The 21,052-nt window shown below is 42.4% G+C and overlaps 12 protein-coding genes across 12 annotated transcripts; 7 read left to right on the top strand and 5 right to left on the bottom strand.

Moving 5' to 3' along the window:
- The first annotated feature begins 1,230 nt into the window (after nt 1-1,230).
- On the top strand, nt 1,231-3,084 carry V1514DRAFT_182703 (uncharacterized protein). Its single transcript, XM_066924602.1, has 2 exons — nt 1,231-1,409; nt 1,486-3,084. The coding sequence occupies exons 1-2, from the start codon at nt 1,392-1,394 to the stop codon at nt 2,881-2,883; spliced, it is 1,416 nt and encodes a 471-aa protein (XP_066781277.1). The 5' UTR covers nt 1,231-1,391; the 3' UTR covers nt 2,884-3,084.
- V1514DRAFT_298517 (Septin-domain-containing protein) lies at nt 2,919-4,804 on the bottom strand. Its single transcript, XM_066925493.1, has 6 exons — nt 4,657-4,804; nt 4,394-4,589; nt 4,254-4,335; nt 3,743-4,197; nt 3,358-3,690; nt 2,919-3,305 (listed from the first exon to the last, which is right to left on the bottom strand). Exons 1-6 carry the CDS (start codon nt 4,669-4,671, stop codon nt 3,244-3,246), a joined length of 1,143 nt encoding a protein of 380 aa, XP_066781276.1. The 5' UTR covers nt 4,672-4,804; the 3' UTR covers nt 2,919-3,243.
- Nucleotides 4,805-4,914: 110 nt separating this feature from the next.
- V1514DRAFT_337003 (ClpP/crotonase-like domain-containing protein) lies at nt 4,915-5,975 on the top strand (the record flags this gene model as incomplete). The annotated part of the gene is made up of 2 exons (XM_066928610.1): nt 4,915-5,086; nt 5,158-5,975. Coding segments are annotated over 2 exons (911 nt in total), but the record flags the coding sequence as incomplete, so codon positions are not given.
- V1514DRAFT_183006 (uncharacterized protein) lies at nt 5,933-8,293 on the bottom strand. The gene has a single exon (XM_066924603.1). The coding sequence runs from the start codon at nt 8,102-8,104 to the stop codon at nt 5,969-5,971; it is 2,136 nt and encodes a 711-aa protein (XP_066781274.1). The 5' UTR covers nt 8,105-8,293; the 3' UTR covers nt 5,933-5,968.
- A 53-nt stretch (nt 8,294-8,346) lies between these two features.
- On the top strand, nt 8,347-9,178 carry V1514DRAFT_322137 (uncharacterized protein; the record flags this gene model as incomplete). Its single annotated transcript, XM_066926097.1, has 2 exons — nt 8,347-8,397; nt 8,471-9,178. 2 exons carry the CDS (start codon nt 8,347-8,349, stop codon nt 9,176-9,178), a joined length of 759 nt encoding a protein of 252 aa, XP_066781273.1.
- V1514DRAFT_336998 (uncharacterized protein) lies at nt 8,761-10,922 on the bottom strand. Its single transcript, XM_066928609.1, has one exon. It carries the CDS (start codon nt 10,427-10,429, stop codon nt 9,212-9,214), a length of 1,218 nt encoding a protein of 405 aa, XP_066781272.1. The 5' UTR covers nt 10,430-10,922; the 3' UTR covers nt 8,761-9,211.
- Nucleotides 10,923-11,005: 83 nt separating this feature from the next.
- Nucleotides 11,006-12,116, top strand: V1514DRAFT_298510 (Ctr copper transporter family-domain-containing protein). Its single transcript, XM_066925492.1, has 3 exons — nt 11,006-11,219; nt 11,308-11,597; nt 11,664-12,116. Exons 1-3 carry the CDS (start codon nt 11,115-11,117, stop codon nt 11,842-11,844), a joined length of 576 nt encoding a protein of 191 aa, XP_066781271.1. The 5' UTR covers nt 11,006-11,114; the 3' UTR covers nt 11,845-12,116.
- Nucleotides 12,117-12,225: 109 nt separating this feature from the next.
- On the top strand, nt 12,226-13,302 carry V1514DRAFT_336992 (uncharacterized protein). The gene is made up of 3 exons (XM_066928608.1): nt 12,226-12,525; nt 12,577-12,846; nt 12,920-13,302. Exons 1-3 carry the CDS (start codon nt 12,247-12,249, stop codon nt 13,196-13,198), a joined length of 828 nt encoding a protein of 275 aa, XP_066781270.1. The 5' UTR covers nt 12,226-12,246; the 3' UTR covers nt 13,199-13,302.
- On the bottom strand, nt 13,188-15,841 carry V1514DRAFT_336991 (uncharacterized protein). The gene is made up of 4 exons (XM_066928607.1): nt 15,298-15,841; nt 15,129-15,229; nt 13,659-15,083; nt 13,188-13,598 (listed from the first exon to the last, which is right to left on the bottom strand). Exons 1-4 carry the CDS (start codon nt 15,767-15,769, stop codon nt 13,488-13,490), a joined length of 2,109 nt encoding a protein of 702 aa, XP_066781269.1. The 5' UTR covers nt 15,770-15,841; the 3' UTR covers nt 13,188-13,487.
- A 189-nt stretch (nt 15,842-16,030) lies between these two features.
- Nucleotides 16,031-17,446, top strand: V1514DRAFT_298503 (40S ribosomal protein eS1). Its single transcript, XM_066925491.1, has 4 exons — nt 16,031-16,162; nt 16,237-16,331; nt 16,422-16,485; nt 16,542-17,446. Exons 1-4 carry the CDS (start codon nt 16,159-16,161, stop codon nt 17,153-17,155), a joined length of 777 nt encoding a protein of 258 aa, XP_066781268.1. The 5' UTR covers nt 16,031-16,158; the 3' UTR covers nt 17,156-17,446.
- On the bottom strand, nt 17,343-18,710 carry V1514DRAFT_369656 (Alpha/Beta hydrolase protein). Its single transcript, XM_066929956.1, has 6 exons — nt 18,459-18,710; nt 18,341-18,380; nt 17,951-18,271; nt 17,655-17,839; nt 17,514-17,593; nt 17,343-17,454 (listed from the first exon to the last, which is right to left on the bottom strand). Exons 1-6 carry the CDS (start codon nt 18,701-18,703, stop codon nt 17,387-17,389), a joined length of 939 nt encoding a protein of 312 aa, XP_066781267.1. The 5' UTR covers nt 18,704-18,710; the 3' UTR covers nt 17,343-17,386.
- Nucleotides 18,711-18,834: 124 nt separating this feature from the next.
- On the top strand, nt 18,835-19,721 carry V1514DRAFT_336979 (subunit NB4M of protein NADH:Ubiquinone oxidoreductase). Its single transcript, XM_066928606.1, has 4 exons — nt 18,835-19,092; nt 19,170-19,316; nt 19,398-19,505; nt 19,560-19,721. The coding sequence occupies exons 1-4, from the start codon at nt 18,988-18,990 to the stop codon at nt 19,569-19,571; spliced, it is 372 nt and encodes a 123-aa protein (XP_066781266.1). The 5' UTR covers nt 18,835-18,987; the 3' UTR covers nt 19,572-19,721.
- The last annotated feature ends 1,331 nt before the right edge of the window (nt 19,722-21,052 follow it).

The raw sequence follows: 21,052 nt of genomic DNA, 5'->3' as shown, positions 1-21,052 counted from the left end.
TTACGTCCGAATGATGTAACTTTGTTACGATCAAGTTAATCTCTTGTTGTCTTCTGGCGACACGGACTCGTGCCAACACCTTCCAATCTGCCTTTACCAGGTATCTCTCCGCTAATTAGATCACCTTAGGTGGTACCATGGGCTCTGTTTCTAACTTATTTGCCGTCACGAAATTTGTGTCTATCAAGGAGTTTATTGCTCCGCAATCAATTTAAGCTTTCGCATGCAGCCAATATAAGTTAAAATATTTAGGTCTAGACACAACGCTCGATTCCCGAACAATTTAACCATTCGCAGCAGTAGGACGTTCCCCGCATCTACTGGCGTCTCCCGTTTAAAGGACAATCCACTTTCAAATGATCTCCCTGTCCAGATCCCAAAAAGCCCCTGTTCTGACCGCTTAGCACATTCCTTCACCGACACGCTGCGGCCTTGGCGTGTTGATGCAAGCATGCAATTTCCCGACTGCATGCGCTCGGGACCGGAACATTTCCTAGTATTGAACAGCCGCCTAAGATCGGGGTTGGTGAAACGCTCCGCGAAGGGTCGAAGGGGGGGGGTTCGTTGTCTGACTGTACCCTATTGCTCTCGGCCACGATCGCTGCGTCAGCGGTAGATTGGTGATCCGCCAGCCGCCCTAATCTGGCAATATCATGCCTGATTTTCAACCTTAAAGCCGTCATAAAACGAATACTTCAAAGCAGCATCATGGAATTGAATGTACACTTTCGTCATGGATTTTCTCGGCGGTCGGGCAGCAGCAGCAAGTTATTTGAGCTGCCGAGAAAGCTGCATAATGACAAATACCTTTTCTGTACCCATCAACGTTCATAAAAACCTGCAACATATCTTTTCCGCTCAACGCATCCTTGCATGTCCAACATCTCGTGGCTCTGCAATTAGTAACTTAAGAGGAAGAAGACGTCTCTCGACCTTGAATTCTTCCAAGTCAGATTCTGCCTTCCATGTAGTCAAGAAACTCTCAGGCAATTCGAACGTTCCCATAAGCTTGTCGATGTGTTCAATTTATCTAAATTATCCATCATATCCTGACTCCCTTAATTTTTGACTAGAAACATTGTAAACGTTTGGAATTAAAATTGAAGTGGAAAAACCGCGCGACCGCACAGCTGCAACTATGATCTTTGATAATAATTGGTCCTGTAGGGGCTATAATTCTAGATCAGATCATATTTCCTTTAATCTGTATATTTTTTATTCGTGGATATTGTAATTTGTGGCTCGGTGCCCGAATTATCATCATTACCCGGCATGACGTACGACAACAAAAAACAATCGCGTACACATTATTTTCAAAACAAACAACAGTGCAGGGAGTAACATTTACAACAGCCATTTCAATTATCTGATTAAACAAAAATTTATAGGTAATGGATATTATAAATGAGGTGAGTATTTGCGATTATTATTATTATTATTATTTTATTATTTTTTGCGGTTAATAACGATTTTTTTTTTAAAAAGTCCTTGGAATTACTCGATGCACGCTACAAATTGGCAATCCAAGAGACCCAGTCACATGCAGTTCAAGACCAGGTTCGGTCATTGCAGATAAAAATTGTTTGCTTTGAACAAGTTAATGAAAACTTGCAAGCAAAATTGAATGCTGCGGTTGATAGAGAGATTGCTCACAAGATGGACCTTGAAGTTTGCCAAAATTCTTTACATGAACATATGCACGTTATATCAAAATTAAAAGCAGAACTAAAAATTAAAAATGAAGAGATTGCCACGTTGCAAAATTTGCTAAAGAATCAAGAACTTGTAAAGGGCGAACATGATCACGATCTTGATAATATTCGTGTGAATCATGCCCAGGCTGAACGAGAAATTAAGAGGTTGAATGCCGAGATTAAAGGTCTTAGAAGTGCGGAAAATGATTATCTTGATTATTTGCAAGAAAAAACCATAATGTCTAGAAAAATCTTGGAATTGACTGCGAGGTTGGAAAACGGAGAAGAGTCTGCGTCTCAATTAAAAGTTTTAAAATCCAACACGAAAGTGTTGGAGCAACAGATTGATCAATTAACGAAATCTAATGAGTTGGAAATATTAAAATCAACAGCAAAATTGAAAGAGCTTGAGAAACAGGTTTCGGAATTACAAAAAGAAAAAGTTTTAAAGGAGAAAGAGCAGGCGAAAGAACGTGACACGGTAGATCGAGCGGACAAGAAAGAGTTTAAAGAAATTGAAAAAAAATTTAACAATCAAATCACTCAATTAAAAGCGCAATTAACTCGGCAGACTTCGTTAAAAGACAAAGCTGAACGGGAACTGTTAAAGTCCAAAAATCAGGTTCATGCCAAGACAAGGATGAGTGCGACAGGATTAAACGACAACGCGGAAAAGAAGGACGCGGAAGGCAATCAGTCATTGTCTCTGTTATTCACGCCTCGAGAAAAAATTGATCACAGGAATGCCAAAAGGAATGCGAAGCCTGAAAATTTGTTGGAAAAATCTGCTTTCTCAATGACTCCGTTTTTGAGACGGCAGGCGAATACAAAATTGTTGAGCCCTGCGGGTGCACCGTCACAAAATTCCGGACCTGAATTATTGGCTGGTAAACGAGTACCCGAACTCACAGCAGCAGACAAGTCTGTAAGTTCAAGGGACTTGTCGCTTGCAGCTTTGGTGCAAGAAGATCTCGAAAACGGGCCCGCCAAGGAGAAAAAGAAAAAAAGGAAATTGGGAGTGGCGAGAGGTTTGACGTTGATTGATCAAGATGACGACGAAGATGTTAAAAGTGAAAGGACGGCACGGTTAGCCGCACCAGTTGCTCAAAGAGCATTTTTATCTGGCAAGGAGATCAGTCCGTTAAAAAACAGTAATCAAAATATTAGAGACATGTTTCGCATTAAATAATGTTAACTTGATATTTAAAGAAAAAAATTGATGTACAATCAATGATTTTAATTGCAGGCTTATCGTAATTAGTTGCTGCTACAAGTGGTTGCTCTTTATTTTCAAGTTTACTTCTTGATGTTCAACAATTTAGGTTTAAAACGATTACGATAAATAATTAGACCGTTACCTAAATATTTTTTTTAAAAAAAATGTCGCTTTAAAATGATGAGATTTACTTTTGAATTACTGAGACGTATTCGACACAAGAGAGCCAAATTCCAAACTTTTGGTGGTTTTTTTTTAAAAAAAAAAAAAAAATTATGTTTATTAAGTATGCGTTTCCAGTTGCCAAGTGTCATGTCTAAAAAAAATAAAATTTCAAGTTTTCGGTTCTTCTTCGTGAAGTTCTTCTTCTGCAGATGCGGTTGCCGCACTTGATTCTGCAAAGAAAAAAAGTTAGTTTGGAGAATGACAAAAAAAAAAAAAACCAACCTCTTGTGAAACGAGCCTCCATTTCCTTTAATTCATATTCACGGGCAAGAAGTTCTTGCCGTTTCTCTGTAATTTCGCGTTGCACTCGCAGTTCAATCTCTTTAAGCTTTTCTTCGTCCCGTCTAAGTTGTTCTTCCTTGAGCAAGTATGATTGATTTGCCAATTCTTCAGCGTTAAGACTTGAATCAACACGAACATCGACACCTTTCGATAAACGTTCGGTTCGATAGTTCTCATAAAGAAAATCATGAGTAATCTCTTTTAGATCGGCTAAATGAGAGCCCAGTAGTGCAGATCGTAAGAGAAGGAAATCTGAGTATCGTGGATTCTCAACTTTAAAAAAATTTCAGTCGTCTGTAAACCAAAAAAAAAAATGAGAATTTACCTTCAACAATCCCCCAAGGATATTTTCGTGCCCTCACTTGTCGTCCTCCAATATCCAAAATCTCGGTACTACTAACAATAGCAAACGGCAACCTGGACCGAAGTTCAGCATTTTCTTCAATTGTCTGTTCGTCATCTTCTTCAATGTCATATGGGAAGTTGTAAATGGGAATCTTGTAGTGTTCAATATCTTCCATGATCAATTTTTTTGATTCGGCAAGTTCGGCAGGCGTGAGTGAATCAGCTTTTGCAATTACCGGAATAATATTAACACGAGCCGACAGGCGCTTCATGAGTTCGATATCAAGTTCCCTCAAGCCATGGCCTGTTGGTGTGATGAAATAGAGAAGCACATGAACCCTGTTATCCCTAAATCTGGGATTGCGTTTAATTCTAGACTCTTCAGCCAAAATGTCGTCGTATTGCCTTTCCAGGTAGCCAATAATTTCCGTAAAACTGATAAATTTTATCAGCGAATATTCTGTGATATTGATGCAAGATAAATTACTTACTTGGATTCGTTATTAATGTTATCTCCAAAACCAGGAGTATCCACAATAGTTAATGACACTCGAGTACCATCCTCATCCAAATCTATAAAAATATAATTAGACAAGTTGCAATGTAATCTATTTATCTGTTTAAAGCATACCGACTATAACAGGCTTGATTGAGATGCCTTTATCGACATGAGCATTCTTTGGCTCGGTATAATGCTCCTCGGCAGCTGAATCAAGAACGTTCTTGCCACATAGCGTATTCACAAACGTCGTGCGGCCGGTGCCTGATATGCCGGCCACCATTATACAGAATTGAATCCCTTTTTTGAGATTCTTCTTTCGATGTAACTAGGCGCCGAGTCAGTAAAAAAAAAAAAGGTGCAATCTGGCAGATACATTTGCCATTAAAACTAACCCCAATAGATGCCATTTTTCTTTTTTCTTTTTGTTTTTTTTGCAAAATTTATTGTGTCAGACAGTTGGAAAAAAAAAATAGAGATCAAGGGTCGTGAACCTGAACCAGAACAAGAACAAGAACGCGTCCAAATACCAAACGCGAAAATGAGGCTTTTTAAGGGGTTGGCCCTTGCTGTCACGCACCGCGTCCCGTGCTTTCACGTGACATGACCCATCATCATCGTCATCATCTACCCCACAATTTCCCACTCGGCAAGGATGATCTTTATGAAAAATTTGAATGCTTTGACACATAATTTTTGTTTTAAATTTGAAAATAAAAAAACTGCAATAATGACATATTCTCATTTCAACATTGATTTTCCTGCTGCTAACGTGGCTCATGTTGAAATCAATCGGCCCCAGAAGCTAAACGCGTTTAACAAAAAGTAGATGATGCATTCACTAATGTCATTATTTTTTTTTTTTTCTTTCAAGTGAATATTAACAAGTCTTAAAGAACTTATACCGAGCTGCGCGATATTTTCAACTCGTTTTCTACCAACAAATCAGTCAATGTGATCATTCTGTCCGGATCTGGGCCGGCATTCACGTCAGGGCTCGAACTATCGCCAGACGTGCTTGAAATTGGTGCAAAAACTAATAATCAAACTCATGATTTTGATCAAGAACGTGATCGATGGTATTTACGTGAATCAATTTTAGATTTTCAAGACGCGGTTTCGTCGATTGAGAATTGCAACAAGCCCGTGATTGCGGTTGCCCATGGCATATCATACGGCTTGGCCATCGACATTTTGTGTGCCACTGACATCAGGTTGTGCACTGAAACTGTGCGTTTTTCTGTCAAGGAGGTCGATATCGGAATCGCGGCTGATATCGGCACGTTGCAACGCTTGCCCAAGATTGTGCAATCTCAAAGCTGGTGCAAGGACGTTGTGTTTTCAGGTCGCGAATTCGGTTGCGCCGAAGCCAAGGATCACGGGTTCGTGTCGTATGTTTGTCCGAACAAGCAACAAGCACGTGCGAAAGCGCTCGAAATTGCTGACTGCATCTCATCAAAATCGCCGGTCGCGGTACAGGGGTGTAAAAAATTGATTAATTACAGTCGCGAACATTCGATTGCGGATGGATTAGCATACACGGCGGCTTGGAATGCGTTTGCTATCGGAAAGGACATGCAGGTTGCGGCAAGTTCGATATTGCAAAAAAAAAAGCCAATGTTTGCAAAACTATGAGGCGTACATTGATGATGATTGGCATAACGTTTATACAGTTTATATTTACAAATTTTTTGATTCACAATTTCATTATGTCATTTGAAACTGTCTTAACCTGTTTGGTTTCCAATCCAATAATAACTGATACCGAATATGTGCTGACTGCTGGATCAAGGTCTTTATTATATCTTTATCGCTTATTTTTTCATCATCAGTTCTGGTGTCAACCAAGGTGTGTTCTGAAGCATGCGGCGGTACCAGCGATCGCATGTTTGGATATTCCACGCCAGTAACATCTTGTGGACTTATTCGGGTACCCAACGCACGAGCGACAATGTATCGTTCCCTGTGTGTTTTGTGGTTTAAAAAAATGATTGGCTCTGTTGTCCACTTCAAATTAATCCTGCACGCTCTCCACAACGCCTTTTCTGGCTTGCCCATGAATTTTTGTAATGACAACGTGTACGGCGAAGATGAATAAAGTTCGTACGCGTAAACACGGTTCGTACCAAAGACAATGGGAATTATTTTTTTCGATACGGGCGATCGTAAACTGGCAGTGTAATTCTCAGGCAACCTCTTTGCCTGACCAAAAGCTTTAAACCAACCTTCAGCTCTGGTTATCAATTTCTGAGTGTTTGGTAACAATTCAAACCCGAGCCTGTCGAGCTCAGCGTACAACATTTGCAAGACGGTGTTGACGTTTTCAAAAAACCCGTTCGCAAGTGTTGCCTTGATGAGATAATGAAACGTGTAAGCGTTTGGCTTTATCTTTAAATCATAAACAAACGCAAAATAAATGCCCAGCATCCAATCCGGCCTGGACATGTTCCACACGGTTGCAAAAAAAAGGTTGAGCGTGTTTGTGTTTGCATTAATGCCAGCAATTTTTTTTTGATTCATCATAAATTTCCATGCCATTTCGACCTTGTGTTCATCCAACAACGCGCGGATGACCACGTTCATTGTCTTTGTCGTGCAAACGTGCGAACAATTTTCTTCCACAAACTGCGCGATATCACCCGGCGCGATTTTGCCGGTCCAATCAATCACAAAACTGTGCAGCACGTCATCTGAAATTCTAAATCCAAGCAACCGCATCTGGCGAAGAATTTCTAGTTTCATGTGCAAGTCAGTCACGGTTTTGAGAAGTGATATCCACGTGTTTTCATCTGCGGTTATGCCAAAACGAATCATTTGATCGAGATACGAACTGAAAATTTCAAGTCGATCAAATATTACAACCTGATCAGATTTTTCAAGATAGCCGCCACTGAAGATGATGTTAAACGTATCCGAATTTGGTTTGATTTCATGCCGAGTCATGGTTGCCAAGAGTGCTCGAACTTTTCGGTATCGACTCCAGCTCATGAAAAATGACATGGCGTAATTAAATGCTTCGGTAGTGTAAACGGTTGCGAACGAGTCCTGGTCATCTTCAAACATTCGATCGAGTAATTGTTCGACCAAGCCGTTTTTAAAACTTAACCAACCTTTGCCATAATAGTGTTTTGTAATATCCCATACATATTTAGTAAACGATTCCTTGGTCAGCACTTCTGGCGGCACAGGGAAATCCGTCCAGACCAGGTTACGCGTTCCTCTGAAAAATTTGATTTGCGGAAGCTGAGATTCGTTTTCCGAGGCTCGATTTCGATTAGTAACCGTGACATCTTGCGAGATTGAAACTAATTTTTTTATGCAGTCAAATAATAACGGAGCCTTGAGAGCGTGACGCGCTTCGGTTTCGACTGGGGAGTAATTTGAGAAATCATCAATTCGACGGTCCTTCACGGTTTCATAAAATTCGTTCCGGCTTGTCGTACTTGTGCGTTGTATTAATGAATATTTCTGTAACCTGGAAAGTTGAATGGCATTGATCCTTGCCCAAGCAGCCAGTGCGGATTCGGAATCTTGCTCGAGTTCCATGGATATTTGCTTGTGAGTGTTTGTAAAAGCGGCAGCGCTGAGCAACACGACAAGTTCAAATAATTCGTTTTCTCGTTTATTTTGTTGAGCGTCAAGACTGGCATGAAAAATGGGATTTGTAAAGTCGTACAGCATTTGACTGGGTGCTATTGGCGCACCTGTTGTTGAAGTTTCTGCTGACCGGATTGAACATTGGCTGAATTTCCGGCCATGATGATCAAGCGCATGCCTGGTAAACCGACTAGAATTCACGATACTCAAGCGATGTGCCAGGCCACCTATGAATCTTGCTATCATATGAGTAACATGCACGTTTTGTCCACTGGGTACTCTAGAGTATTATAGAGAATGCGCATTGCGTTCATGAAATTCATCGACGGTTGCAATTTGCAGGTTTTACCCGGCCAAAATGAAATTACTTTGTTACAACTAAACCGTTCCGCTATTCAAGAAAGAAGCAGCAAAGGTATAGTAATAAAAAGAGCAAGACTTATTGTTTTAATGGTGAAGATGGTCACAATGATATAATCTGGTAAATCATGGGCTTTCTTTCTGCAGGTTCGAGTATGCATCGTTTGCGGAAACGGCAGGTAATTAATGAGATTTGGCATTTTTAACGAGATCATGAAGAATGCTAAAAATTTTTTTTTTTTTTTACAATAGAAACTTGATCGTCATGAAAATAAGCAACAACTTGTTGAAGCAACCAGGGTCAAGTTAACATTGCCATCGCTTGAATGTCTTCCGGCTGAAATTGTGCAAAAAATATTTCTCATGTGCCGGAATGCGTCGATTGCGATTGCATGCAAGCGACTTTACAACATCCTGACTGGCTCGGCATTCTTGCGGAGACAAATGTTGTTGCAATTATTGTACCATGATGATGATGGCGATGAATCATGCGTGACCGGCATGTCGCTGTATTCTTGCAAGTTTGTCAGCTTGGAACTCGTGCAACAGCTTTTCAAGGACGGTCTGGACTTTGGCCAGCGGTTGGCACCGTTGACTGAAAAGTTGTGCATGCCGCCGTACACGGCAGATTCGTTGGCTCTTTTTGAATATCTTTTAAGCCAAAAGGTTAGGCCGGTTAATCCTGTCAAATGCATGCATGTTTTGACTCAACACGTTAGTCAAGATGATGATGATGATGATGATGAAGACGAGAAAGACGACAATCGGATTGCGGAAAAGATCATGATGGGATTAATGACAAATGCCAAAAATTTTGAAGTTGATTACGAAATAATAATGCAATTACTGGAGGCCAAGAAAAGCGACATTGTGTTGCATGCGTTTAACCTGGGGATTGTTAACCTTCCGCAGGAAAGCGTTATTAATGTTCGAAGTTTGATTGAGATTCTCAAGATTTAGATTAAATACTATTTGATTTATTTGAACCATTTATTATAGTTGCACATTGTCAAATCCCTTGTCGTCGTCATTGTCATCTCCTCCAGCATCAACAAAATCGTCATTATCTGTAGTTGTGTCTGTACTTTCGAGTTGCAGCTCTGTTGTATCATCTACGGACGCGTTTTCGACCGTCAACGCCGCTTCTGCAATGTCACCGTCATTGGTTGCAGAGTCCCGAGTTTGTGGTGCCGCGCTTGGCAAGTCTGGTGACTCTGTTGTTGGCGGGGAAGGTTGTAAATCTTGTAGTGATGGCGACGATGGTGAAGCGATTGGTATCATGGTTGCTGCTACTTGTTCGGTAGCGTCGTGCTGTTCGGCAACAGGTTCGGGAGAAACAGGAGTAAGTTGTTGAACTACTTGTTTAACGTCCGGCAATGGTGGTGGCGGCGGCCGAGTTTGCTGCGGCGGCCGGTGATCTCGAATCGGTGGTCGCGATTTTGGATCAGCATTTAAATAGTAGGAACGGACGCCAACGATCCTTCCCTCGCTTTCACAAGCTCTGAGCCATTCGGGAGTGACGATGGGGATGTTTGCTTCCAGCGCGCGCTCCCACTGGGCACCGCGACCGTCGACACAGATAAAATGGGTCGTGTCGATGCGCACGCGGTCTTGCAATGGCTTGGCACCGATGCGAGCAATCGTTTCGTCCAAAATGGCATGATCTTGGTCACTTATGATGCCGGCACAAACGGTGATGCCGGAAAGGTCAGTCATTTTGTGAGTCTTGACCGTGAGCTTGTCGGACACGTACGTGCCCGCGGACGTAGCCAGTTCGAGATGAAACGTGTACGCGGTATCGACCGACAATCCCGACAGTTTTGTGGACGTGTTTGTCATTGCGTTCGGGATCTTTCCCAGGCGAGTGTTGTTTCGAAACAGCGATAACGATCGAAGTTGGGCGGTGGCGAGGTCGACCGGGTCCCATTCGAGCACGATCGACGTCTGCGTGGCGTTCCTGAGCCGCAATTGAGGCCTGAGCGGGCTGCGCTTGCCATAGATTTCAAAGATTTCGTCTTGCAACTTTGCAAAGCTTGACTTGTCTGTGGATTCGGCATTGAAATTTTCCTCGCAACTGATCTTGACGATCGAGCCGGCTTGCACGTCGGACGGAAGCAATATCGATGGGAACTCGATCAGATGGTGGTCGGCGGTAAGAAGCACGGCAATGCTGGCATCCAATTTGCCGACCGTGAGCGAGACTTCGACCATGGCTGGGGAAAAAGGTGGCTTACGATGCTTGAGTTGACGTGAAACCGCACCCGCGACTCGCCAATTTTCGAGGCTGGCAAAAGGCCGGTCAGTTCAGCTGACTAACATCTGACTAAGCGGCGGCACCGACCACCGACAGTTACGCGACAGTTACGCCGGCTAAGCGGAGTGATGGAACACAACTCACACGAAGGCAGGCAAGACGGAGTTGTGCAATTACTGGTCAAAAGAGCTGCTCAAGTGCCGCAGATGCGTGCGGGACGTGCGGTGCGGGACTGGTACTTCTGGTAGTTTAATTGAAGCCAGGCAGCGGTTGCCGGCGAGGGCAGAATTCGCTCGGCCCAGCACGGCATATGGCGACAAGAAGCAGACAACCGATGAGGACATGCATGACAAGACCACGATTGGTCTTGAGCGTGCGAGCTGAGCGACGGCGACATGGCGCATATATGCATGGCTGATCCAGCCTGGGTGGCCCGTGCGGTATCGTGAGTATTATCTTGCTCAACCCCAGGCATGGCGTGGTTTTTGTTTTTCGTGCACTCCATTGTAATAATATCATAATTCGATCCATCCATTCACCATCTGCTGTTGTTGTGATCAACAACAACAACAATTGGTTGAGAAAAAATAAAAAATAAAAAAATTAAATAAAACAAAATAAAATATAATAATACACAAAACCATGAGCACGTTTTCAATATTTTCGCCAACCACGACTTGGTCTGATCTCGACGCCAGCAAGAATGCCTCAACTGATCAATCGCATGCAACCGCATGTAACATGAACGTACGTGTTTCTCCGTCCTCGGGATCCTGCAATCGCACGCTAGTTAATTAGCTAGCTAGTTTTGGTTTTGCTTATTTTGTTTTTACAGATGCTTTTTACCTGGGACGCTCAAGACGTGTGCATCGTGTTTCAATGGTGGCGCATTCGCAACGCTGCCACCTTGGCCGGCACGATCCTCGGCATCATTGGCTTGGGCATTGGCTACGAGTTTTTGCGAGAGATGACGCGCAGGTACGAAAGTGCGGTGTCAAATACCGACCGGTCGTTTGAACTTTTGCCGCTCCTGGTTTACAAATACATTCCATCCCGATCGGTTCGGGATCGCTTGATTCTCTCGTTCTTGTACGCGTTCCAGGTCCTGTACTCGTTTTTCCTCATGTATGATGCCTTGCCTGCTCCTGGATTTTCTTTTTCGTATCATTAACTCAACGTTTGTTACCTTAGGCTAATTTTCATGTCCTATAACGGACTGGCCATGTTTGCCGTCATCGTGGGCGCTTTCATTGGGTTTTTCTTTTTTGGAAGCAAAACCAAGGTCCGCAACGACGACGACGACGATGATGATGATAACTTGCTGAGTTCCAATATTGGCACGACTGCTGTTAGGAACGGCACTTGTCATTAACGTTCATGGATTCATTCGATTTGATTTGATTTTTATTTTATTTTTATTCTTTTATTATATGACGAAGTTGTTTTTATTTATTTACGATCTTACCTGGTGCCGGAGTCTTTTTTTTTTTAATTTTTTTCTTAATTGCCTTGTATGAATATCTTTTACGTTACAGATGTTGATTACGTTTCACTTGTCAATAGTGATTGATGACCCGTTCACATTATATTTTTTTTATAGCTAATGATATATAACTCAAAAAATAAAATGATATTGATGTCTAATTTTTATTTTACAATCCTGCTGTTGTTGCTGTTGCTGGTTGGAGATTGTGCTGATGTAAGACTTCGAATTCGCGACATTGTTTGCATCCCATTCCGTTCCATTTCCATCCCATTATTTATTTTCCTTACAATGTCGACACAAAATTTTACCTATATTGCTACTCAGGATGGCAGAGGTGATTTATATCCATCACCGTTTGCTCCGAAACCTCATCACGCCGCGGCATCATCATCACAACAATCCTGGCATTTTGCCACGGCGCACAATGACAGCAAGGAACAAGGCCTGCTGCAATCAACCGGATTCAATGAATTGGTTCAACAAGAAACCGAGCCTGACGTGATCATGTCATCAGCAAGCCAAGTGTTTGGCGATAATGGCAATATCGAAGATGACGATGCTCAATCCGTAGGTTTTTTTTTTTTTTTTTTTTTTTTTTTTAATTAATTTTGATTACAGAAACGCAAGGCTCAAAACCGGGCCGCACAAAAAGCGTTCAGGGAAAGACGAGAAAAACATGTGAAAGAATTGGAACAAAAACTTGAGATTGCAATCAAGCACACGCAAGAGATTGAATTAGATAACGCCAGGTTAAAAAAGGAATTGCAATGGTTTCAAGCAGAGAATCATGCGTTAAAACAATCAACTTCACAATCTTCACAATCATCACAATCGCAATCGCAAGCCGTGACCGACAAAAACCGGTTGGAACAGCTCTTGGTTTTTCCGGTATGTTTTTATTTTTATTTTTATTTATATTTTTATTTTTATTTTATTAACAAAAACAACATGTTGTCATTAGAAATTTCATGATTCGTCTTTTGCCCCCGATGCATTTGCAAACCAGTCAGCCGAGTTTGCACCACAATATGCGCTCGCCACGGACGATGACGAGTCCACGGTGTACCTCACGCCGTCAGAAGTTTGGGACCGCATTCAAACCCACGACAAATCGGACATGATCAATATCGATCGCGTGACCAAGCACATCATGCCGAACGCTCGATGCGGAGGTAACGGTCCAATCTTTCGAATTCAAGATGTCGACCTGGCGATTCAATTGACCTTGGCCGCAATCTAATCCAATTTTGTTTTATTTTTTTTTGTTTTTTTTCGGTTTTTTTCGGTTTGGCGTATTTAAACGGTTAGTAATATAAAAATATAAAAATATAATTATGATCCTTGTATTAATGCAAAACATATGCACCCAACTTTTCATTGACATGTACAAGTTGTTTAGTTCTTTTTTTTTTTCTCCATAACTCCTATTAATATTTAAAAAAATCAAACCAAATGTAAAAACTCCAACCACATTCCGGATTTGCAATACTCCTTTCCCACCAAAAAAAGAAAAAAAATTTGATTAATGGTTACATTGTCGTCATGCCCGCGTTTGCTAACAAATAATCTCGTTGATTTTTTAAATGATTTGAATAATTATCCAATGCCAAGTTATGCAATATAAATTCATGACATTTAATCTAAATCAACAATTGTTAGCGCAAAATCAAAAAAATAAAATAAAATAAAATAATACTCACTTTGCTTTGCATCTCTGGAAACAAAAAAATTCCTCTCGAGATTACCTTGCGAATGTAAACATCGGGTGTGAAAACGTGCTTATCTAAAAGTTGGCTTAAAAAAATTTTAAACAAATTTAAATCCAATCCGGGCAGGGATTGATATGCATCAAACAAGCTAAACAATGCTTCAAAAATTCCTTTGCCCATGCTTGTCCATTTTTTAAGAATCGAAGTCACCAAACTGAGTCGTGCTTCAACATCATCATCAACCGATCCGGCGCCGCTATCGCACACGGCCCATTCGGACACGACCAACACTAACCGGCCATCATCGTCTCCGTCGTACGTGGCCGGGGGCATGGATAATGCCAACAAAAGTTCGTCTGACACTTGATCGACATCGTACGGCGTGCTCGAGTTTTTCAAAACCACGAGTAACCGTTGCCGTTGTTCTTGGTCCGCATCTCGTGACTGATTGCCGATCAGGCACGTTGCTGATTCCTGATGCAGTATCGTAAGATTTGCTCGTGCCACCGATTCAAACGCCCTGTCAACACCGCTGGCATTAATAATGTGCATGCATTTTTGCAAAACCGGCCGCATGCCATGCCAACTTTCTGGTATTATAAACGCCTCAGGTGCGTCCAATAGCAGCCTGCCAACACACTGGGCAAGTTTTTCCAACAAGGCATTGTACAATTTAAAGCTTGCAGTCTTGATGTTTGCTTCTTTGACATGAAACACAAGCGCCTCTGCTAATTTTTTTGACTTGCGATTGTCTTTAATAATTTGCGACCAAAACAAGTGGGTTAAAACCAAGGCAACCGGAACCCTGTCCAAAACAGTGGCGTGTAATAATTGCACGGTCCAATCTAAAAAATAGCCGCGATCGATCAAGTCCTCGGAATACAGATGCGTGGCAAAATTCATCACGTACGCAAACCTTGACCGCCATTTGGTTGTCGTGTCGTCAGGCTTGGCAGCACATTCGGCACAGAGCTTGTCAAGCACGTTGGTAAGTTGCACGGTCCAGTCCCTGATCCATTGCCACTCGGCGTCGGCTACGGACGCGTTGTTGCCCTTGCGCTTCAATCCGCGCAACTCGTTCGCACCAACGCAGCGTGCAAACCAAACCGCCCTGTTGATGGGTACGTTTTTGCCAACACATTGTTCAATCAAAACCTTGTTGCGGATGCCATGAGGTATTGTTCTCGAAAGCCGACGCAGCGGAACTGCCGGGCTGGCAAGGTCTTTCAACCATGCTTCTCGCTTAACGTCGGTCAGGGTTACCCTTGGCGGTGGCTTAAACGTGGTTTGTGATTTAATCTTGTTGATATTATGCCGACGGTTCATTGCGTTCAACATGAATGAGGAAAGTGATGACAATGAGTTTTTGCGCCATAGTGAAGCGTACAAGTTCTGCCTTGCGGAGCCGGTTTCGTTCTAGTACTGTTAGCAATAATAATTAAACAAAAAAAAAAAATTTACCGATAAGAAAGGCTTATCTTCAAAGCCGTGTTGGATGTAGGCTTCGACGATGTTATCTTCGGCATGGTTGCCTGAATAAGGAAAGAAATCGGGATATCCAGCTTTTGCATGCGCAGCAATGTTAGCAGCCAGTCAAAATAAAAAAAAATAAGCAATATTATTTTTTTACCATCAGCCGAGTCCTTTAAAAGCGGGCTCAATTCTGCCGGCGGCGTCATGTAGTACACTTTCAACCCGCCGTCGTCTCGAGATGAAAACGACTTTGAATGGGCCGTGACTGCGGCGGACGAGAATAATATCGGGGTTGCCGGAGTGCTTGCCTGCGGAGGAGGAATGGGGAATTGGGATGGCAAATGTCGCCGTTGCGATGCCGCTGCGGGAGGCAGGCTGGATGCGCGGCCGGCATATGCTGCAGTTCCAAGCTGCTGCTGCGCTGGCTGTCTTGCGGATGACGAAGCCTGAGGCATGGCAGCCATGGCCACAACTCTTTGTTGCAGTTTCTGAACCGTGGACGACATTGCAGCCGGGTGATGGGGCTGCTGCTGCTGCTGCGGTTGCTGCTGCGGTTGCCGTTGCGGTTGCGGTTGTTCGCGGGGATCCTGCGGAGTGCCGTCGGCACGGAGGCCTCTGCGCTGGTACATTGCAACTGAGGCGAACGCTGAGGCCGCTGGTCAATGTCAATGTCAATGTCCAGGTCGATGTCAATGTCGAGATGGTCGTTTGACCCGGGAATGCTCTTGCCGGCCATGAAATGGCGGGGCGCGGCTCATGCAAAAAGTCGCGTGCTGCGTGGCGTGACATCAGGTGGCCACATGTTGGGCACCTGTCACCCCGCAATGCAGAAGCCCTATTTGGCCCGGCAGTTAGGGTTTATGCCGGAGAAAGCAGTCACGGTCTGGGTTTGGGCAAACCTCGAAATCGAACCGCGGCGCCGGCAAACGAACGCTACGCTTGGCCAACTGTTTTGCCGCAAACGTCCACCCTTCAGCATCGTCAACTAAAGAGCCTCGTTGTGCATTCAGAGTTCATCATGGGTATGTATCATATATCAACCAACGATTCGCGAACGTGGTGTGCATTACGATTCTAACTTCTTCGTGTCCTGCAGCTGTCGGAAAGAATAAGAGATTGAGTAAGGGAAAGAAGGGCATCAAGAAGAAAGTCGTCGACCCCTTCACCAGAAAGGATTGGTACAACTTGAAGGTAATAATCAATTTTTATTCAGCGCATCATTGCAGTGCTCTTGTCGTTTTGATTTCGGGTTGGCTAACCATTTTGTTTTTTGCTTATTAGGCTCCTACCGTGTTTGAGAACCGTGATGTTGGCAAGACGCTTGTTAACCGCAGCACCGGTTTGAGTATGTGTTTGAATTTCATAACTTCTAGTTTAACTTGATTCTAATGTTTTCAAAAGAGAACGCTACCGATTCGCTCAAGGGACGAATTGTCGAGGTTTCTCTTGCCGATCTTCAAGGTGGCCAGGAGAACCACTCGTTCCGCAAGGTCAAGCTTCGTGTCGACGAGGTTCAGGGCAAGAACGCGCTCACGAACTTCCACGGCTTAGACTTCACGTCCGACAAGTTGCGCTCGTTGGTTAGAAAGTGGCAAACCCTGATCGAGGCCAACGTGACCGTCAAGACCACGGATGACTACTACCTCCGTCTTTTTGCCATTGCTTTCACCAAGCGACAGCACAACCAGATTAAGAAGACCGTGTACGCCCAGTCTTCCCAAATCAGACAGATCAGAAAGAAGATCACAGAGATCATTACTCGTCATGCCAGCAGCGGCACGCTCGCCCAGCTCACGTCCAAGCTCATTCCTGAGGTCATTGGCCGGGAAATCGAGAAGTCCACCCAGGGAATCTATCCTCTTCAGAACGTTTACATCAGAAAGGTGAAGCTTCTTAAGCAGCCCAAGTTCGACCTTGGCGCCCTTCTCGCTCTTCACGGTGAAGGTTCCGGTACGACCGAGACCGGCCAGAAGGTTGAGCGTGAATTTAAGGAAACCGTTCTTGAGTCTGTCTAAATCTATTGAAGCAATATGATGCATCATGTTACGTTATTTGTTATATTTTATCTAGTATGATGTAATGTCGGGGATTCTTTGGTTGATCTTAAAAAAAAATAAAAGTTATATAAAAATTAATTAAAAAAAAAACTAATGATACAAGTCGTAGATTGTGCTTGTGCTTGGGGGGGTTTTTAACAATGAATTCAAATTGTATTCTACCATCTATTATTCTATATAATACTTGTTCTAATCTACTTGTCGCAAAAGAAATTCTTCTACGTATTCAATAAACTCGTTTGTCTTCTCCGAAATCACTAAAATCAAGCCTTGAATTAGTTTGAAAAATCTTTTGCAGCCAATTTGATATACCTACCCCAGTGACCTGCGTCTATATCCTTCAATACAAACTTGGGGAAGAATTTGCCAATGGTTGGAATTGCTTCATCCGGCACACTAAATCAAGGTCAGACCTGATGGCACAAACCTTTCTAAAAAAAAAAAAAAAAGGACATACTAATGAGATCGGGTGCCTCTGATAAACAACGCCGGCCCTTCAAACCTATCCTTGCTGGCATCGAACGGGAATTCGGCAACATGATCCAACGCGCGAGCCAAAACGTCCAACGGAACTCGAAATCCGACCTTGCCGTCATTTTTAAACTTGACGTTTGTTAAAAGAAATTGCCGAATCTCAACACTCTGGATATTTTTTTAAAAAAAAAAAAAAAAAGAAATTAGATTTTAACCCATTGAAAACTTGTGCCAATACGCAAGTGAGTGTGTGTGTGAGTGTGTTATTTTTGGACATGCCTTTTCGTATTTACCCAATTCTTCAAACGCATGCTTCACGTCCGGCAATCCGATCCGATCGATCGTCCTCAACGCGGCCACGTATCGAGGAATGTCAGAACCCAGCCCGGCATCGATCGGTGCGTTATCAACCGCGATTACGGAATCCACAATGTCTGGTCGTCGCAACGCAACCGCCATGGCGGTTTTGGCCCCCATGGAATGGCCCAACACGACCGCTGGCTGCTTGATGTGGCTATCAATAAAATGTTCAACGTCTAGTGCTAATGACTTGTAATCATGCGTGCGCGAATGTGGACTGTCGCCATGGTTTCTCAAGTCCTGGTTGTTTCAAAAAAAAAAAAATTATAAGCACATGCATGTGGGTAAGATTATTTTTGCAAAACGTACTAATGCGTATACCGTGGTTTGTAATTCCTTTGCGAACCGCCTAACCAATTCAGCAACAGCCCGTGATTAAAAGCCAAAAAAAAAAAAAAAAAAAAAAAAAAAAAAAAAACCGACTAACTTGCAAACAGTTCGATTGTTTTGCTTTGAACCCAAAAGTCCATGAAGTACCACGATCGGTGGCACGGTCTTCTTGCCAGGTTCAACTAATTGGACATCATGCCCGGGTTCAATCTTGAGATACTGCAATTCCAATGCTGACTGCAGTGGTGTTGACGAACTTGAAACCGACCGCAGGCCAATCCGCAGGTAATGTACGATGCCGGTTCGCATGCGACAAGCACGGAACAGAATTGACAAGTCCATGTTTGAATGTTTTGTTTCATTGTACAAAGTGTAGTTGTGGTCAAGTAGACGAGTAAATTGAATCCGGGTAACCAGGGGGGGAAAAGAAACAGCGGTTTGGGCGAATTAGAAATCGTGGAAATCTTCGTTAAACCCAAACTACTACACCATATTTGCAATCCGATCAACGTCGAATCTGCAAATTACTTTTCTTTTATTGTTTGCATTGGTCAGTTGGGGTCGAATTACCTGTTTTTGTTTTAACAACGAGCTTATGAACCCAGGGACGTTGAAGACTACGAACGATGCCTACCATTGCAACAAACCTTGCCGTCACTACAAAGGTCTATACCAGTCCTGCCAAGGCAACGTTAGACGCTGTTCATCTGTACCGAAGATTTTTGCGAGCCGTACGTTAAACAATACTGTTTCAATCAAATTTGTCCTGACCGTGTTTTTTTTTTTTTTTTTTTTTTTTTTTGTTTAGGTTCCCACAATCGTGCGACTTTATCAGATTGATTTCCCGCTCCCGACCGTGCGATCCAAGATTCGACAAGAGTTTGAAAGGCAAAGATTCGTGACAAGTTTACCGGTGATTAATATATTGATTGCAAAAGGACATATGGAATATCAGGTTTGTGTTTAAAACTTAAAACTTGATTATTACTTTCGGCGAAACTAATTTTTTTTTTTTTTTTTTTTTTTTTGTGAATAGGAAACAATCAATTTCTGGAAGCAGAAGCCTCAGGTGTTTAAATATTTTGTTCAGGAAGAATATCCCGAGCGATACGTGCGCAAGAGTTTCGTCGACAAATTTTTGGAGGTAAAAAAAAAACCAGTGTGGTCATTGTTTCAACTAACAATTTTTTTCAATTAGGGATCCGCATAAGTTTGCATTTATTTTTTTTGTTGTTGTCGGGGTTATGGGATAGAACTAATGCAAGGAATTATTATTTTCGTGTATTTCATTTGTAGGACAAGTGCTGTTTATGTAGTATAGGTACAACCCAAACCAACCGTTTTTTATAATCACTTAAAATATCCTCGCATGCTTCTGTCCCTTGACAGTTCCAAACATGGACAGGCTCACCGCCACGTCATTCTCTGACATTGACGTATTGCCTTCTTCAATCAAATCAAACGCTCGTAAGTTGACCTCTGATTGAACGCCGTTCTTGACCGCCACCAGGTTCTTGAAATATGGATTGTCGTTTATCAACATTGATGATGATTGCCTGATGCCAGGTTCAGCAAATGCTTGCACCGGTCGGGCAAAATTATTCGCCGCAACAAATGACGATCCGGTTGACCCAGGCGGCACGCCAGGTGAATACACGTTACCATTGTTGTTGTTGTTGTTGTTGTTGTTGTTGTTGTTGTTGTGGATGGCCTGAGGCGACGGAGTCACGGCGTCCGTCGGGTTTGGTGACGACTTTTGAATGCTTGCCATTTGTAAATTTTTAATCAAGCATTCACGTTTACCGCGATTTGCAGATCCAGCTTCATGTATTGTGATTGCATTGAATAAGTGTTGTGATTTCGTGGTTTATAATTTTCACATGATGCATTTTTTCGCATTTGCCGCGCTAATCGTTATCAACTAATTTAATTGATTTCTTGTTTCATCCCCGTTCCAATATTCCCCAAGCAATCAAAAAACTCGACCCCGACTTTTAAAAAAAAAAAATATTAATTCGATTTTTAATCTTTTTTTTTTTCAACCATATACCAACGTCATCTGTTAATTTAACTTCTTTATGCAGGCCGTCTTTAATTTTAAAAATTTGTTTAGCATCAACTTGTGAAATACGTATCGAGTTTTCATGGCCATTGGCCGCAACAAAGTCATGGTTTGGCCCTGACTTTGTTATATACAACAAATCGTTTAAACCAAAATATTAAGCACGGATATGGCCCAATACTACAAATTTTAAAACATTTTCCAAACTAAATCATGTGCTTTTGTTGCGCATCACCGTTGTTTGCATTGCAATCGTTCAAGGACTTGATTATGAATTACATTAGGTTGGACTACTTTTTTTTTTGAAAAATATACAATAATAATTTATTTTTTGTATTTACATCAAAACAGCACTGCATAACACAAGTAACAGTAATGGAATAATGATATCAGAAAAAAAAGAAAAAAAAATAGGTATATAATCAATACAACGACGAACATCAACAATTCCGGAATTTTATCTTTTCAGAATGGGAATTCTTGACTTTATATTCATCGATCGTCGTTGTCTAACAGCCGCCCTTTGAAGGTCTGCAGCAACGCCACCACCAGTCACCGATGCCACCATCTCTTTAAAAAAAGCTTGGTTGGCAATTTCAAAAGCCGCCACATCATTACCAATTTTAACC

Source organism: Lipomyces japonicus (assembly GCF_038497905.1).
Source record: "Lipomyces japonicus strain CBS 7319 unplaced genomic scaffold V1514scaffold_55, whole genome shotgun sequence".
In the NCBI taxonomy this organism is placed as follows: Eukaryota; Fungi; Ascomycota; class Lipomycetes; order Lipomycetales; family Lipomycetaceae; genus Lipomyces; species Lipomyces japonicus.
This window is presented reverse-complemented; position numbering and strand designations above follow the sequence as displayed.